Consider the following 15,480-nt stretch of genomic DNA (forward strand, 5'->3'; position numbering starts at 1 on the left):
TATTATATATTATAATTAGATATACTCTATTATTTACTGTTAAAAAACTTACAGTAGAAGTAGCTAGTTATAGAATATATAAAAATATTTATTTATATATTTAATTTAGTTCTTTATAATTAATCTTATATTATTACTACAGAGTTATTTTTAATTATAAAACTAGTTTTAATTTCTTTATACTCTTTAACTATTAAATATATATATTTAATAGATCTGGCTCTTTAGACTTGAGTCTAGTATTAATAGTAGTTTTGTATTAATTATATTTTTAAAATAATTTTAATTTAGTATTAATAATAGTCTTGTCTCGATAGCAGTTTTACTATAATTTCTATTTTTTCAAGACTATAATCTATAAATAATAGAAGTTAATAAGTAACTTTAGATTAATAATTCTGTATATATAATCTATTAACTAATCTCAGATTCGACAATAAAGGCCCGGGTGTAACAATTATAAATTATAAAATATATAAATATTTATCTACTTTTAAGTATATATAAAATTAAAGATAAATATTAAAAATTCTATATTTTAATTAATTAATATAGAATTATTCTCTAATTTTAAAGTATTTTTAAAATTATTTATATTTTTTATATTATTATTTTTTTTATTTTTAACTAAGAAAATTATATTCTCTAAATCTAGATAATCTCTGTTCACAAAAACTATCAAAATCCTGAACTTTTACCAGAGTTATCTCAACAACCACAAGAGCTATCTTAAATCTGATGGAAGATTTGTACTTTGGGAGGCCTTATTTATCAACCTTGAAAGTTTGGTACTTATTATTTGTGGTTGAAGCCCAAGTCGAAGGCGGGTTTTGGCTAGCGGATTGGCTGTTCCCATTCACAGTTGGCTAAATGGTGAAGGCTCGATACTAGCGCTCCCATTAGCAGGGGCTATGGTATCCTGACGCCTCTTCCAAGCGGCCTCGATAGCTGGAGCGGCGTGGATCAGGTCTTCCTCAGTGATGCAGTCGTCCATGCTCTTGATTGTTTTCTCGACAACAGTGATGGGGTTGCCATCCGCCTTGTCCTTACGAAGCCGGTAGAATCTCCAGCGAGCCTGATCGTCTTTGTGACATTCGACTACGGCATTATCCAGGGGAGTGTCCATCGCTCGTAGATTGTCCCACTCCATCTGAGTGACGTACATCTCACCGAAGGGCCGGTAATTTCCCGGAGAGAGCATGACAGATAAATGACAAATCGGGATAGCGTCGTCATTGCGACCTGGTTCCGTAACCCGACTGGCTTCTTCTTTGGAATCTGGCTTACCAGGGAACTGTAGATTCAGGCGAAAGTCGACCGTATTATCTGAAGCATGTTTCCACTTCAGGATATGCTCATCCAGACCGATATAATAGGGTGTCGCGCGACATGTGAAGATAAGGCCATCATTCCCATGCAGACGTTTAGCCTCTGGGATGATTTCACGAAACATCATTTCGATATTATAGCTGAAGTGCATGGGTTTGGCCTCAATGAGAAATGGCCGGTGCTCCTTATTTTCGGGGAACATCCGGAGCATATCATTATGGGGCTTAAGGATCTCCGTCATGAAGTAAGCCAAACGCTTATCGAACGTATGGTCCATCACATTATGTCCGTCTAATGCAAGGCAGTCGAACACAAGGTACTTCAGCTGCTGGGAGCCATCTTCGTAGGTGTCGATGACAAGCTCACCATCTATCACCGTATCAACATGAAAAGACAGGAACTTGTTATCGCCTGGCTTTGGGAATTGCAGCCTTGGTACATAGCGGTAGTCGTTTTTGCGGTCGATCAGGTAATGGGCCTCAGGGAGTTCTGAGTCAAAATACATCAAGCACCGAATGCCATCGGTCTTCTCACAGACATAGTAGTCTTCTCGCTGCAGCTCTGCCAGGTGTCGGGACGAGAAGCTCAGCGGAGCAGCCCCAGGGAAGCCTATTTGGGCCTGCCTAAGCAGTTTCGCGACTTTTCGGCCAAGCTTGTTGGATGTCTCAGGGTCAGCCTTGACTCCCACCGCGTCGAGGTCTGGGAAGGTGTGGTGCATCGTTCAAGAATGATCAGATGCGTGAGTGAGGGGCGGAAACTAGAGTCGTGAAAGGAAGCCTGAGCTCACAAAAAGCAAATGCTTTGTATAAAAGGGCTGGCCCAATTCGGGGATAGAGGTGACGTAGGGGATAAGATGAGAGGAATGTGGGTTTGAGGTGAATCGGGGGATGCACGCCGGCACACCATTTTTTTTTTTTTTTTTATGGTGGTCGTGAACATTTTGTTAGGGTTCAACAGGATTCTCGAGTTAACATATTCTGATTCTCCGATTTAAAACTGCCTGGTCTCCTGCGATGAACTACCCAGTTAGGATCTTCGAGACCGGTATTGCAGTCTCCATTCCCATTATTTATTTTCCCTGCTTGTTCATAGTCCGCGTGGGATCCTATAATTCCCCTCACAAAATCGTCTCCTGAGTGTACACACTATACAGGCGATACCTTTCCCGTTCGAAACTGCACCATAGTATTGCCCCATCTCTTGTATTTTACTACACTGTATTTGACTACGATACATGTACTGTACAGGTCAATGCCGGCCTAACGCACGGAATATCATTATCTCGCCCGCTGGCCCACACGAGATCATCGTATCCCTGGGAGACGACAAAGACAAAGTGCTCGAAACCTCAACCCGTGAAGACTGGAACCGAGGATATTTTCCTGAGCACCCCATACGAAGGATGATCTGAGGATTGTCTCACAGCTACGTGGCAGAACGGAACGTGCGGGGAAGGCTGTGTGGCCGGGCCACATAGTGAGAAGCGCGTCTAACCCGTTACAGCCACTACTTATATCTTACTATTGAATTCCTCGACCTTTGCCGCTAAAATAGGATTATTCCTTTTTGTTTTATACCTCATACTATTTATTTCTCATAGCCTCTCGATGACAACCTATTCTTGGTACACAAGTATGTCTTTTCACGCTCGAAATAATGCGGTTTCACTATACTGGTTTGGTGTAATTAATCATGTTTAATAATAAAAAATTGCGTTAGTGTGTCGCCTACCCACAACGCCCACCTGTGGGCGTTGTGGGTAGGCGGTGTGCTGAAAGTGGGCCACGTATGGGGAGCTGAATGTGTTAGCCCTGAGATGTGCATGTAACTTCGGGGATGTGGAGCGTCAGATGTGATAGAATCAAGGGGGTTTTTTTTTTTCTTTTCGATTAAGGTTCGGGCAAGGCTGGAAACCGGGTGAATACCGTGCAGCAGACGCTCAGATACATGTACATAGTATAGTTCTCCGCGTCGATCGTACCGGTAGAAACCCCGGGAAAATCAGTCGAAGATCGCTTGTTTGCCCTGACTCTTAATGGGGTGGATTCCCGATGAAGGACAGCGTCAAGGGATTTCTCACAGCTGCCCCGCTCAGAAGATATCCTTGACACTTTGTTCTTTATTCTGAGCCTGGGAAAGATGGACATCACGCGATATCTGCCTGTTACTCTCCTGCTGCTTCCGCTCCTGGCTGCGCTGTTGTGGCGACATGTCCAGCGCCGGCATGTGCCAGTGTCAGTGAACTACCATTTCACCCGCCACTGCAACAAGAGCTGCGGATTCTGTTTCCACACCGCCAAGACCTCCCACATGGAGGACCTGGACAAGGCGAAAGAAGGGCTGCGGCTCCTGCGACAGGCTGGTATGCGAAAGGTCAACTTCGCTGGCGGCGAGCCGTTTCTGTATCCCAAGTTCCTAGGCAAAATGTTGGAGTTTTGCAAGAACGATCTCCGGCTCGAATCAGTCTCGATCGTGAGTAACGGCAGCCTCATCAGGGAGTCGTTCCTTAGAACCCACGGCAAGCATATCGACATTCTTGCCGTTTCTTGTGATTCGTTTAATGAGCAAACCAACATCGAGATTGGCCGGGGCTCTGGTGATCAAGTACCCCAGCTCTACCGGGTCGCTTCTTGGTGTAAGAAGTACGGGATCAAATTCAAGATCAACACCGTCGTCTGCCGGCCCAACTATATGGAAGACATGAATCACCATATCGACAAACTCCAGCCCTTCCGCTGGAAATGCTTTCAGGTCCTGCTAGTCCCCGGTGAAAATGACTCGGACGACACGATCCGTGATGCTCGCAAGTTCACCATCACCGATGAGGAATTTGATGAATTTTGTAACGCGCATCGCCACCAAAAATCGTTCGTCCCAGAGTCCAACCGCCTTATGGCCCGGTCATACCTGATTCTCGACGAATATCTGAGATTCCTCGATAAGGATGGACGCAAGACGTCCGCCTCGATCCTCAACGTTGGAGTCCAAGAGGCCCTCGACAGCGTACACTGGGACAAGGATGCGTTTAAAGAACGAGGGGGTATCTATGACTGGGGGAAGATGGCCAAGCCTTCTCAAGTCTCAGTTGACCTGTCTTGGTGACGAGGAGGAAGCGTATGGAAGTGGGTCATACATTCATGGGACTGGAGCCGCGAGCAGGTTGAGAGAGCCTTTGCCAACAAGGTATTGGGGGACGACCTCTAGGTTTTACTTCTTTTGAATCTTATTGGACCGCAATAACATCGAACTTTTCCCTTCAATTATCCAGTAATATCTCACAAGCATTGAGTTTGGCTAGGGCTAGGTTCTCATGGGAAAGCAGAAAGATGAAATTAATGGAATAAAAGGCAAAAATAATACTAGAAGAGCATTGAGCCCCCTCATATAAAGGTTTTAATCTGACTTTAGCACAAAACCTCAAAATAGGGTGTCATCCAAAAACCAAAGCTCGAACCTCAATACTCTCCCTAGGTTTCGCGCCCGGCGGCGTTCTCTGATCCTCAAATGCTGCATGCGGCGCATATTGCGCCACACACCCATCCTGGAGTCCCTTTGAATCCGAGCATTTGAGTAACAGGCGCTCATCACTCGTCATACCAGACCAATACCACCACTTTTGATTGGGGTTATACTTGAGTCGCATGGTCTGAAACCGGCGTTGGAAGGGCACCAAATCGGCTGGATCGACCGAGGCCGCTGAAGCAAATGCCAGAGGCATTGACTGCACTGGCCCCTCCCCAAGAGGACGCCAGACGTTTATAATGCGATACCGACCCTGGAGGAGCCTCTCTTGTTCTTCTGGATCAGGAACGTGCAGTTTGACTCGTTCCGCGGCGGCGTGTGGAGTCTGGTCAATGTGGGCACGGATGACCGGGAGAGTGGCAGCCTCTGCACCTAGTTTCTGACGGCGGACGTTGTGGTCGAAGAGGACGATCTTGATCGCACCTGGCACCTGTGAGCGAAGGAGGGCCTCGACTTCTGGGTAGTATATCTGTTGGATGGCGACATCCGAGTCGAAGGTGTTATAGGTGGTGGCCGATGGGACTTTCTGGATGGCTTTCACTGCGTCTTTGTCTAAGTCAAAGTGGGATTCTATGCCGCGGATGTCGTTCAGTGATACTTCGTACGGGAGTTCTATGTAGTTGCGCACTGCACGTTGACCCGGCGGTGGGGGCTCTGCATAATTCACGCCATTGGAGGACGTGGAATTGTTCAATGGCGAAACATAGAAAGTTATCTCGGCGGACGTCGAGCCTCTGGGAATGTACGATGGTGAGGTGATCATGGTGGTGGTCGCCATGAGCATTTCGGTCCTGAGGATGAAGTACCTATGCCAGACAATGACTGGTGATAGGAGTGCGCCTCGGGAGGGGTAAGATGCATCTCATATTGTACCGCATATGCCAACACACCTGTGCATTGCTAAAGAGGGGCGAGATGCAGCTACGTACAGTAGCTACAGTATAGAGTATGTACTGTACTGTAGTAGGCCTAGGGTTAGCGGTAATTTCAGCGCCCACAATACCTTCTCGTACGCCTAGGGCTAGACCGCGCCGATCGATCGTTGGCCGATATATCTTTCCGTCCCACATACAAATGCCTGTCTCCATGTTCTGTATTCCCACCCCACCAAGGCTCACTTACACATGGTACTGGGGCCTCCCATGCGCCAATACCAAATTCGAAAAGCGCTAAAAACTTAATAGAATACTTAGCTGCTATATGATCAGCCACCGCAGATCGATGCCTTAAACATCATTTCGCTAAGACCCACATTGTTACGCACTCCCATGGACTAACATATTTATATAATACCACTGTTATCTTAATATATTTCGAGCAAATGAAAAAAATGTACTCCTTTCACCTCAGCAAAAAGTAGGCAATATCTTTATTTTCTATGCCACCCACAGCAGTGGTTTGTTTCATAAGTGGCTATATCTGTCTGTTGCCAATCACAACGCCAGTGGACCGGTTACATATGACTACAGAAAGAATTAAGTATCAGTTCATAGGTATTGTATGGCGTATCTTATGTGCTTTTACAGGACACAGTAACCTACAACGTCTTCAGGTCTCGGTACATAACAATCCTGTATTGTAACGGCGGATGACTCAGCTCGCTGCCTCAGGCAACAGCTCCCCCGCCGCAAGCCAAGCGCCGGGAGCCAGCCGGCCCACAGATTCCGATCGCGCAGAAGATTCTGATCCTCAAGCAATTTGTTCTGTCTCACTTTATATACAAATCCCCTAATAATCGGGGTATAATATATCTCCTGTACTACACCTTCTGAAGAACTGTTGGCACACTGGGCCCGACGGCGTTACGCTGGCCTGATTACGTACACCAAAGGCGCCCTTACATGTATCCACATTACCCGTCTCACTGCCGACCCCCATTTCAGTAGGGGGTCTGCTACAGCTCAATGTTATTCCCAGCTCAACGTCACTTTTTCAATATTTCAATATTTCTATTATTTTTGAAGCTATTTACACTATACAAAAAATGCAATCTATATATAAAGCCGAGAAAGAGCTTATTCAAAAGACTATATATATACTAGACTGGCGTTTGGCCAGGTTAGGTTAGGTTAATGGGGTGAGTAATACCTAACCGCTAGGTTATAGCTAGGTTAATGGAATTTCTATACCTAACCACGGTTAAGCCAAAAATTGGACGGTAAGCCTAGGTTAACCGTGGACTACAGAGATAGGGAAGACCCTATGGGAACTGAGACCCAGGTACAGGGTAGATTACGTGACTGGCTGCAGTACATAGAATAGGTACCAGAAGGCAGTCTAAGAGCGATACTAAGATTTAACCTTACCTACCTACTCGTACCCCCTATGGGGTGGGGATCTATACCTATATAAATATAGCGTGCCCAAGACAATTAAAGGCTCGGGACAAGCCTTTCCCTATAGATGGGATAATTGTAACGGCGGTATACTATATAGGTGACCCCAGGACATTCGGGATCGTTGATCCCGAATTATATGATCTTTTAGTCTTGTGGAACATTGGGCCCTGGCAATATCTCTTACAAATAGATAACTCTCGAGTAATTCTCTTGAGAGTTAAGGATCAGGTAAGGATTACTGAGATTGGACCCGACCCTCATGAGGGTCACGGCGAGGTCTAGGCATATCCCCCCAACTCCGCTTGTGAGGGCTTGCGCCCCATATTTAAACACTTTGTGTCTCTGTGATAACCGAGTGGGCCTAATATAATGGGTTTATGTGGGCGATGTAACTGACCACAAAGCCTGAAACAATTTCAAATGACTTTTGAGAATGTGATGGCATCTATGTTAAATCCTAGAAATAAATGCTGCTATAAGAAGATATCAAATAGCTCCACTAATTCAGATACCGCCATATGCCTTTCGTCAAGACAGAATATGTTAATGTTTACCCCTAAAGTTATAAGTTTTCTTTCAGTCTTAGGACCATCGGGTTATGCTTTTGATTACCCTCTGGCGAATGAAGCTACTCTGATGCACGCATTGGCGAGGAGACTGGAATAGAAGCCTGGAAGTGTAGCGTGACGAAATTTGAGATTTTGGCCACATAATAATCTAGAAATTACAGCAGAAAGGTTAGAAGGCAGGACGGAACGGCGGGTGCGAAGTGCCGCCATACTCGAGAAAACCCTTATTCAGATGTCCTCTGCTCCCAACTTCATCGGTGCTGGCAGCTCATACGACCTGTTACAACATTGGAAAGGTTGGCTAAGCCACCAAGCCAAGAATACCACATTATCGGAACGAGAGGCTTGTTACGCCCAGGTACCATCTCTATGTCGTGCTATATTAACGGTATTATTAAGAGATGCCAAATATGACAATAAGCCACCAAATGCTGGATGTTTAGCACAGCAGACTGGGGTGATAGGGATATCTCCCTATTGTATATCGTTCCGATTAGCTGTGCAGCGGCGTGATTGCTAGCCTGATCAGGAATAGCCTGCACTAGTGGTAGGCCCCTGTGTGGGAGGGAGTAGCCTCTGGATTTTGTGTGAGGATTCCCACTGCTACTGCCTGACTTGGCACTAGATACGTTGCATTAAATGAGGGGAACAAAGTTAGCTAAGCTATTAGCATATACGGACATGTCCGAGGAAATGAAACAGTCTTTCCATAAGCTGGGGTTGATAACATACCATCTCCACCTTAACTTCCTTAACCCACATTAGAAACGTAAGAAGGTGAGCTATGTGGTATCTGAATGGGGAGGAGGCACCGACCGTCAGCAAAATACACTTGTACAAGCTGAATTGTGGGACTACATAATCTGCAGTAAACACTGAAATATTGCGACATCCATACCCGTGTCATGTTAGGGGTGAACACTATTAGCTATTGGACGCTACTATTCTAAGATATTTGGTAATTGATAATGTGCTAGTAAACCTAGTATTATATCCTGTATTATAATAGAAATATTGGCAACCTACCTTCAGTACTAGAGGGTGTGGCTGGCGGCAGGGGGGGCTTCCGAAAGTTTACTATGCATATGTGGCGCTGTGCAACCTATCTCATGGAAAAATCCATAGCTCCATGTCTTGAAGAATTTAGAATCTCGGCTCAAAAGGGGTACATTTCGAAGTGACCGTGGTTGCCTCTTCTCTGCGCCAGAAGCTCCCCGTTACCTCTTCTCCTCCGACTAACCGCCAAGGAAATAAACCGCTGTCTAACACCCTCCACTCCCAGGGCTAATCCAGACCAGGTCCACTAAGCGTGACAAGATTATCTACTTGGCGGCCAAAAGTAACAGGGGCGGAGGTTCAATTCCGAAACAGTCCCGTCTGCGCCCAGTGAGCACGGGTCGGCGGCGGTTCCTAGACCTAGGACCCGGAATCGAGCCGTAACCCACTGTAAAGTCTATGTTTGATTGATCGACTCATGGTATCATTCTGCATGTACCCCGCTTATGGTGGTGCTCAAGTATCCAAGCCTATAAATGACGCCCATAGTTCATTGGAAACCTGGGACCAAGTCGCTTTTGTCAACAACGAATGCGTCTTCGTTTCTTAGCCTTCTTCTTATCCTTTCTCTTATTCGTCTTTTCCCTTCACTCCTTGACTTGATATCGATCACAATATGACTAAACCACAGGCATCGCCGCAACAGCAGCCATCGCTCACACCCGTTCAAGTTAGGCATTTGAGAGTTCTTAGACAGAGTGAGGAACGGACCAGGGCTATTAGTACGAGAGCGTTCGATATGAGAGGACTTGTTCTCTCTCTACATTAGACCTGTTCGGGGAAATACTCTGTTGTACAATGAAGAGTTTCATGGTGTCACTTTTAACGATGTGATTGCGGAGTTTAACGCTTTGCCCAACAATTTGACCGAGTACAAGTTTGAACTTGAAGATGCTACCAGCGAGGAGAAGGACTACGTACATGTCAGTTCAGAATCTAGCCTCTCCAAGTTAAAACGACCTTCTATATTGGAGAATTACTTAACTTACCGGAACCTTTCATGACTTAGCTTTCTGACAACCCGCTATTCCATTACAGAACCCTCATTCGCAGACAAGACTTTCACAACTATTGGCAACCAGATCGCCCTAAACCAGCGCATGAGGGCCATGACTACAACAGAATTGAACAAGTCGGCCCACCTTATGATGCTGCAGAAAGGTCAATGCCGAGTCGAATCATGGAGCTAGGAGAAAGACCCAATACAGGGATGTTAAAGAAGCCTTCCACTGGGAAATTGCTATGCGTAATGGATCTCTCGACAGAACTCACACATATGGTTGTGTCCAGCTTCGTCATGAAGCAATGAGAGACAGTGGGACTCGGGATGAGGATCCTGGCCAGGAAAGTGTAATGAATTATACGTCTGCGAACAAGGTACGCACTAAGGTCCATGTCGATACGGAAATGAACCCAAAAAAGAAAAAAAGAAAAGAAAAAAGGACTCAACTGACGGAGAGAACTCTTTGTAGATTGCGCTTGATCCATTCGGGTGGGACAACTCGGAGAAATATCGTGCAGAAGTAAAGCGAACACTACAATCTGGAGCCTGAGATCTTTTCAGCTAACGAGTGAACAGTAGCTCCATTTAAGTGCCTATTGCTTTGGAGGACTCATACCTGGGAGGTCAATATCGAGCCAGATGGCGTGAAATTTTGTGTTTGGCAGTAGGGAGGCAAATACCATGATCATGAGGTAAGAAGAATTTTGAATGGACACATATTGTGAGAGTATTTCGGAAGGTCTTATGACGATTTTGACTGCTACATACCAGGTATGAAATGGTTTGGAGAGAACTCATTATTCTCGAGGCCGAATGTAGCGCACGGCGGATAATACAAGACCCTACCGTAGATCCGACAAGTCGGACGGGCTGGCTGCCATTCCAGAATAACAAGGATCAGGTGATCGAGTCGCTCATAAAGCAGGGCAATGAGCTTCGGGTAGAAAGGAGCGCCTATGACGACAACGAATGGCTCAAGTGGTGCGTCAAGCGCTGCTCCTGGTTAAGCTTCGTCCTTCGCTACGACTTGGAACTGCTCGGAAGATCTTTCCTTCTGCAATGGGACAGACCGTGGGCGACAGCGTACTTCTACCCATTTTTCGACACGCTGCTTCACGAAGAGAGAAGGGCAAGTGAATGTGCAGCTCATACGACGCGTCTATCGACGCAGATGTGGGTTGGACCCGAATCTTACATTGCCTCGGCAACCTGGACCACCAAGAGACCCTCTTGCCCCTGGGCAGCGGGGGCGTGCGCGAGGCGGAATACAGCGGCGAGGCACACTACTGGGGGAGAGGCGGAACATCGGAGGTTCCTTCTACAAGCAGAGCCCGGGGCCGAGGCCGTCCCAGAAATACAGACAGGGTGACAGGACCAGAAGGATCAACAAATCAGCCGCAACAGCGTCTCGATCCCAATCAACCTTCTACCAGCGGACTCCAGAGGCAAAAGAGGAAGAGCGTGCTCGAAGAAAGTAAGGATTCGGGCCAGCCACAGTCCAAGCGTCCAGGTGGCATGAACAGCAGCTGGTCGTCCATGCCGGTTCAAATTGCCTATCAAATTGCTAAGATGAACACCGGAGCCACCTGAGAATTATGGGAATCGGACGATAATGATGAGGACATGGATGCCACCCCAGAGGATGAGGAGAGGGCGAAGAAAGAGACCGAGGAGGACAACACGTGGTTGGATGGCAATCCTGAGGAAATCTCGATTGACCAAGGCAGCGAGTATTGGGGATGAAGTGAACCTGAGTGAGGAAGAAGACGTTTGACCAGCTTCTCACCCTTCCATACAATACCTCGAAAGCTCATTGCACGCATATGATAACATCCATCGTCTCGACTCCATTAATCACATTGTCAACTGCCTGGACGTTTCGCAGCCATCTGCCAAAGCACTACCCGCTATGAACAATCCGTTGAACAGCGTCTTTACTACCTTTTCCGCTCATCCAACGACTTTCCCCCAAACAAGAGTTTCGTCCTATTCGGTGCAAGTGGGAGGAGCGCAGTTAGCCTATCCATTTATGCTCCTCAACAGCGACAACTGTGAAGTGCCCGTTGGCCAGTTCAAATCCGGCTCGCCTCTGTCACCGACAAAACCCGCCACGCTCTGCTTCTAGCCCCTGCGAGCAGCAGCAGCAAAGAAGACGATAAGAAACCAACCCTTGAAACGCCAATCCTATTACTCTCCACCACATCTCCCTGCGGTCGACGTGTTCATGGTGAGGAACTGACCGATTCCACTCTAGTGAGAGATCTAGCGGCGCAGCATCCGGTTGGTAGAGGGACTGCACTACTCTCTAACTATGTTCTTGGCGGAATGATCCACGTTCTGTTTGTTATACCAGCTCTACAAGCGGAGTTGCACATGCATCATAAGTCAGGCGATACAGATAAGGACTCGCCGATATTAGAAATTGTCAAGCCGTTGCTAGATATAAGAACGCTGGGGGCGAGCCCTCTTGCCGTACTCCTTCCTGACCTCCTGGAAGACGACCTGACCCGTCATATTCCCATCGATAATGTCGAACTGATCTATTCCGAGGATGAATCCGAGATGTTTCACCTACCAGGGCTTCGATTTGAAGCCGATTTGGCTTTCCGTGGTCCCCTACAGCCTATTGCCGATATGCTGGATGATATATTTCAAGCAGCTCCCAGCGGTGGTATCGGGGTTGACAATAAGTTTGCTGCTCCTGAGGCACTGCACGTCTCGGCCCATCTATCTCCACATCGTGTCTGGACGCGTATGCCTGCTTTCACGGATCTGACTTTTCAGGGGTCATTTGAAGATATCTCCTTCTGGCTAGGCGATGTTTTCAAGTTTAAAAAGGTTGGCATTGAGGTGTCTATGTTAAGGGTCACGAACCCAGGCACATCTCGAAACCAGACGACCTGGCAACTCGGCTATGGTCTCCTTGGGAGTTTGGAAATCTACCACTTTCCAGGATCAAGTCTCCCGATCAAAGTGTGACTATCGCCTGAGGAAGAGGAAAACTGTGTACTGGATGGCTATGAGCTTTTCCTCAGGTGAGTGGACGAATGTAATGGGCATTAAGAATCTTAATGTGAGTTGTACTCTCTCAGGCATGGTACAATATAGTGACTGCTTTTGCTAATGTTGACCCTAATGTTAATGCCCACGTGTTTGTGTACTTGACCAACGATGTCTCATTTGACCTCCATGCCGAGGCACAGAACATATCCACCTACAATGATATCTCTCAAGCGACGCTCAAATTTTCAATCGTCGTGAACACCGACATCATTGCAGCCCTCAGTAATGGGATAGACTCCTTCCTCCGTTCTATTCAGGATCTTAGAGACGTCTCGGTTGAGAAACTTCGAATTTGCCCTCTCGGCACGCAAACAAGAGTTGGAGACAAAGCGACAGGCTTTGCTTCAAGAGTTAGAGGCGGCCAGGCGCAAGTCTGACAAGAGAAAGACCGAAAATTTCAAGAAGATTGAAGAAGCTCGAGCACAGCGTAGCACTGCGGCTACAGAACTGAGCAGGCTCACTGAAACCGTGCAGCCACGGCTAAGCAGGAGCTTAAGGCTCTGAGAAATGTCGACTCAAAGTACATGAAAGCAATTCAACGTGCCAGGGCCTTGTTGGAAGAAAAAGGTCCTGGCTTGAAGGAACAGATCGACCTGGCCGATGCTATCGTCGAAGAGGCGGAGAACGACAGGGACATGGCGCTTTTGGAAACTGAAATCAAGAAGCTGGAAGATGCAGAGCATCTGCGAAGAGTTGAAGAAGGAGGCGTGGCACATGCCTTGAAGCTGCTGATACAAGGAGGCAACTTGGGGATTGATGCTGCCAGACATCTTATCACTGGCTGGCAGATGGTGGCATTCCAGCTCAAGAGAGTCTATATCCAAGCTGATACTGCTGAGATTGCCAAGGGATTGCCGATCCACTTTGAAGTCAAAGGGGAGTTTGTTGGGCAGGAATTGACTGTGAACGTGCAGTGGTCACCCTTGGAAACACCAGTGGATCTATATCGCCGGATTTTGACTGGTGTTCTTGGTCTTTAGACATGAGTACATAGTACTAGCTTCTAATCTAAAAGGGGTGGGCCGTTACTACTATTATTAATTGAACTAGAGCTGAGAATAGGTGCTAATTGGCCGATTTTAGTTAGGATAGTTTTAGGTATATATATGTGATTTAAAATTGGAGCACTCCTAGTACAAATAGCGTCACCGAGTGCGAGTACGCTGCAATATTTGATGCATTTACAGTACGTGGCAAGCTAGTAGGTACAACGAGATCTATGTACGTAGAGAGATGTGACATAGCCCCAAGAATTAAACCACGCTGGGGCTTTCCTTGAGGACGCTAGCCATGACATAGACAGTATGGCCGATTTCCACACCCGCATGATACTGCTCCAGCGCTGCTACGGCATCCAAGCGATGAGGGTGCAAGTTCTGTTCGATCTGTGCAGCACGAAGGCCTGCAGCAGCCGGGGATAGATCGCCAAAAGCCGTCCCCAGGGCTGATGTTGGGTAGAAATAGTACTATATCCGGTCATTAGTATTATGAAGAAACGGGATGGATAGGAACGGCCTACCTTGCCTAAGCCTTTTTTCTGATTCTCGGCATATTCACCAATGACCGTCTCTGGCTCGCTCTGGATCTTCCACGTCAGAGAAACGACTCTGCTGGAGTACCCGGCAGCGTCAGCCATGTCTAGCATGGACTGGACCGGAACTCTCCCCCCCATGCTAGACAAAATAGCGCCCGACGACTTGATAAGGCGCATCACCCTGGCCTGGTACAGGCAGATGTAGTGAAGATCTAGAAGGGCTTGGGAGACATGGACCGGGACTCGATCTGCGGTCCGATCCCCGATAAACGTCGACGATATTTGTCCGTCGACGAGGCTCTTGGTCGTTGGGAGAGGTATGTTCGGCAGGTTCCTAGCCATGTTATTTCTTCGGCTGCTGAAGGTAATAACAGCTGACTTCCTGGTACGTACTCATAGATTAAGTCAAAAGCCTCTTGGTCTCTCAGTGGGAGAAGGAGATCGCCCGCAGCAGCATAGATACCCTTGGCAACGGCCCGACAGGGCGCGTAATTGTCAGTGGCATTCAGAACGTTCCGCTTCGCAGCACTGACTACAGACGTGTGCAAGTCAGTCATCGCCCCAAACTCGAGATCCGGAAAGGTTTCAAGTGCGGCGATCATGTCGGTGCCCGAGCCTGTACCAATGGTGGCGAAACGCTGGACCTTCCCCAGCTGACCGCGCTGGTACGCCTGGAAAGAGTTGAAGGCTGCGACTACGGCCCAATCGGCACGCGGATTCTCAACCTGAATATATGTATGGCTCAGCAAATGGACCAGAGCATCATGCAATTGAGCTTGGGAGACACTACCTTCGGCAGATAGCTCTGCTCAGATAGACTTAGGGGAAACCTCCTGTTGATCTTGGAGGGAACAATGCCAAAGAAGTGCTCAAACTCCACTTCTAATGTTCGAACATCAGTGTGCATCTCGTCACGGTGCTTCCCGTCAACACCATTCTTCCTCATGACGGTGGCGTTGCCAGTAGGTTCAAGCTGGATTGGAGCCATATCTGTCGATGGTGGGTCTTAAGTGTCTTAAAATTGATATTTCCAATAAGCTAGGCTTTGAAGAAATCAGAAGTCTG

At 47.1% G+C, this 15,480-nt stretch overlaps 5 protein-coding genes across 5 annotated transcripts; 2 read left to right on the plus strand and 3 right to left on the minus strand.

Moving 5' to 3' along the window:
* Positions 1-856: 856 nt before the first annotated feature.
* On the minus strand, positions 857-2,047 carry BDV38DRAFT_295860 (mRNA capping enzyme, catalytic domain-containing protein; the record flags this gene model as incomplete). Its single annotated transcript, XM_032062788.1, has 1 exon — positions 857-2,047. The coding sequence occupies one exon, from the start codon at positions 2,045-2,047 to the stop codon at positions 857-859; it is 1,191 nt and encodes a 396-aa protein (XP_031909849.1).
* Positions 2,048-2,064: 17 nt separating this feature from the next.
* BDV38DRAFT_274002 (radical SAM domain-containing protein) lies at positions 2,065-4,431 on the plus strand (the record flags this gene model as incomplete). The annotated part of the gene is made up of 4 exons (XM_032057772.1): positions 2,065-2,068; positions 2,884-2,961; positions 3,049-3,084; positions 3,563-4,431. 4 exons carry the CDS (start codon positions 2,065-2,067, stop codon positions 4,429-4,431), a joined length of 987 nt encoding a protein of 328 aa, XP_031909850.1.
* BDV38DRAFT_295866 (uncharacterized protein) lies at positions 4,220-5,614 on the minus strand (the record flags this gene model as incomplete). The annotated part of the gene is made up of 1 exon (XM_032062789.1): positions 4,220-5,614. One exon carries the CDS (start codon positions 5,612-5,614, stop codon positions 4,760-4,762), a length of 855 nt encoding a protein of 284 aa, XP_031909851.1. The 3' UTR covers positions 4,220-4,759.
* Positions 5,615-10,596: 4,982 nt separating this feature from the next.
* On the plus strand, positions 10,597-11,408 carry BDV38DRAFT_286410 (uncharacterized protein; the record flags this gene model as incomplete). Its single annotated transcript, XM_032060658.1, has 2 exons — positions 10,597-10,991; positions 11,063-11,408. 2 exons carry the CDS (start codon positions 10,597-10,599, stop codon positions 11,406-11,408), a joined length of 741 nt encoding a protein of 246 aa, XP_031909852.1.
* Positions 11,409-14,134: 2,726 nt separating this feature from the next.
* On the minus strand, positions 14,135-15,361 carry BDV38DRAFT_274004 (uncharacterized protein; the record flags this gene model as incomplete). The annotated part of the gene is made up of 4 exons (XM_032057773.1): positions 14,135-14,347; positions 14,401-14,749; positions 14,809-15,140; positions 15,206-15,361. 4 exons carry the CDS (start codon positions 15,359-15,361, stop codon positions 14,135-14,137), a joined length of 1,050 nt encoding a protein of 349 aa, XP_031909853.1.
* Between the last annotated feature and the right edge of the window lie 119 nt (positions 15,362-15,480).

This window comes from Aspergillus pseudotamarii (genome assembly GCF_009193445.1).
Source record: "Aspergillus pseudotamarii strain CBS 117625 unplaced genomic scaffold BDV38scaffold_61, whole genome shotgun sequence".
NCBI classification, from domain to species: Eukaryota; Fungi; Ascomycota; class Eurotiomycetes; order Eurotiales; family Aspergillaceae; genus Aspergillus; species Aspergillus pseudotamarii.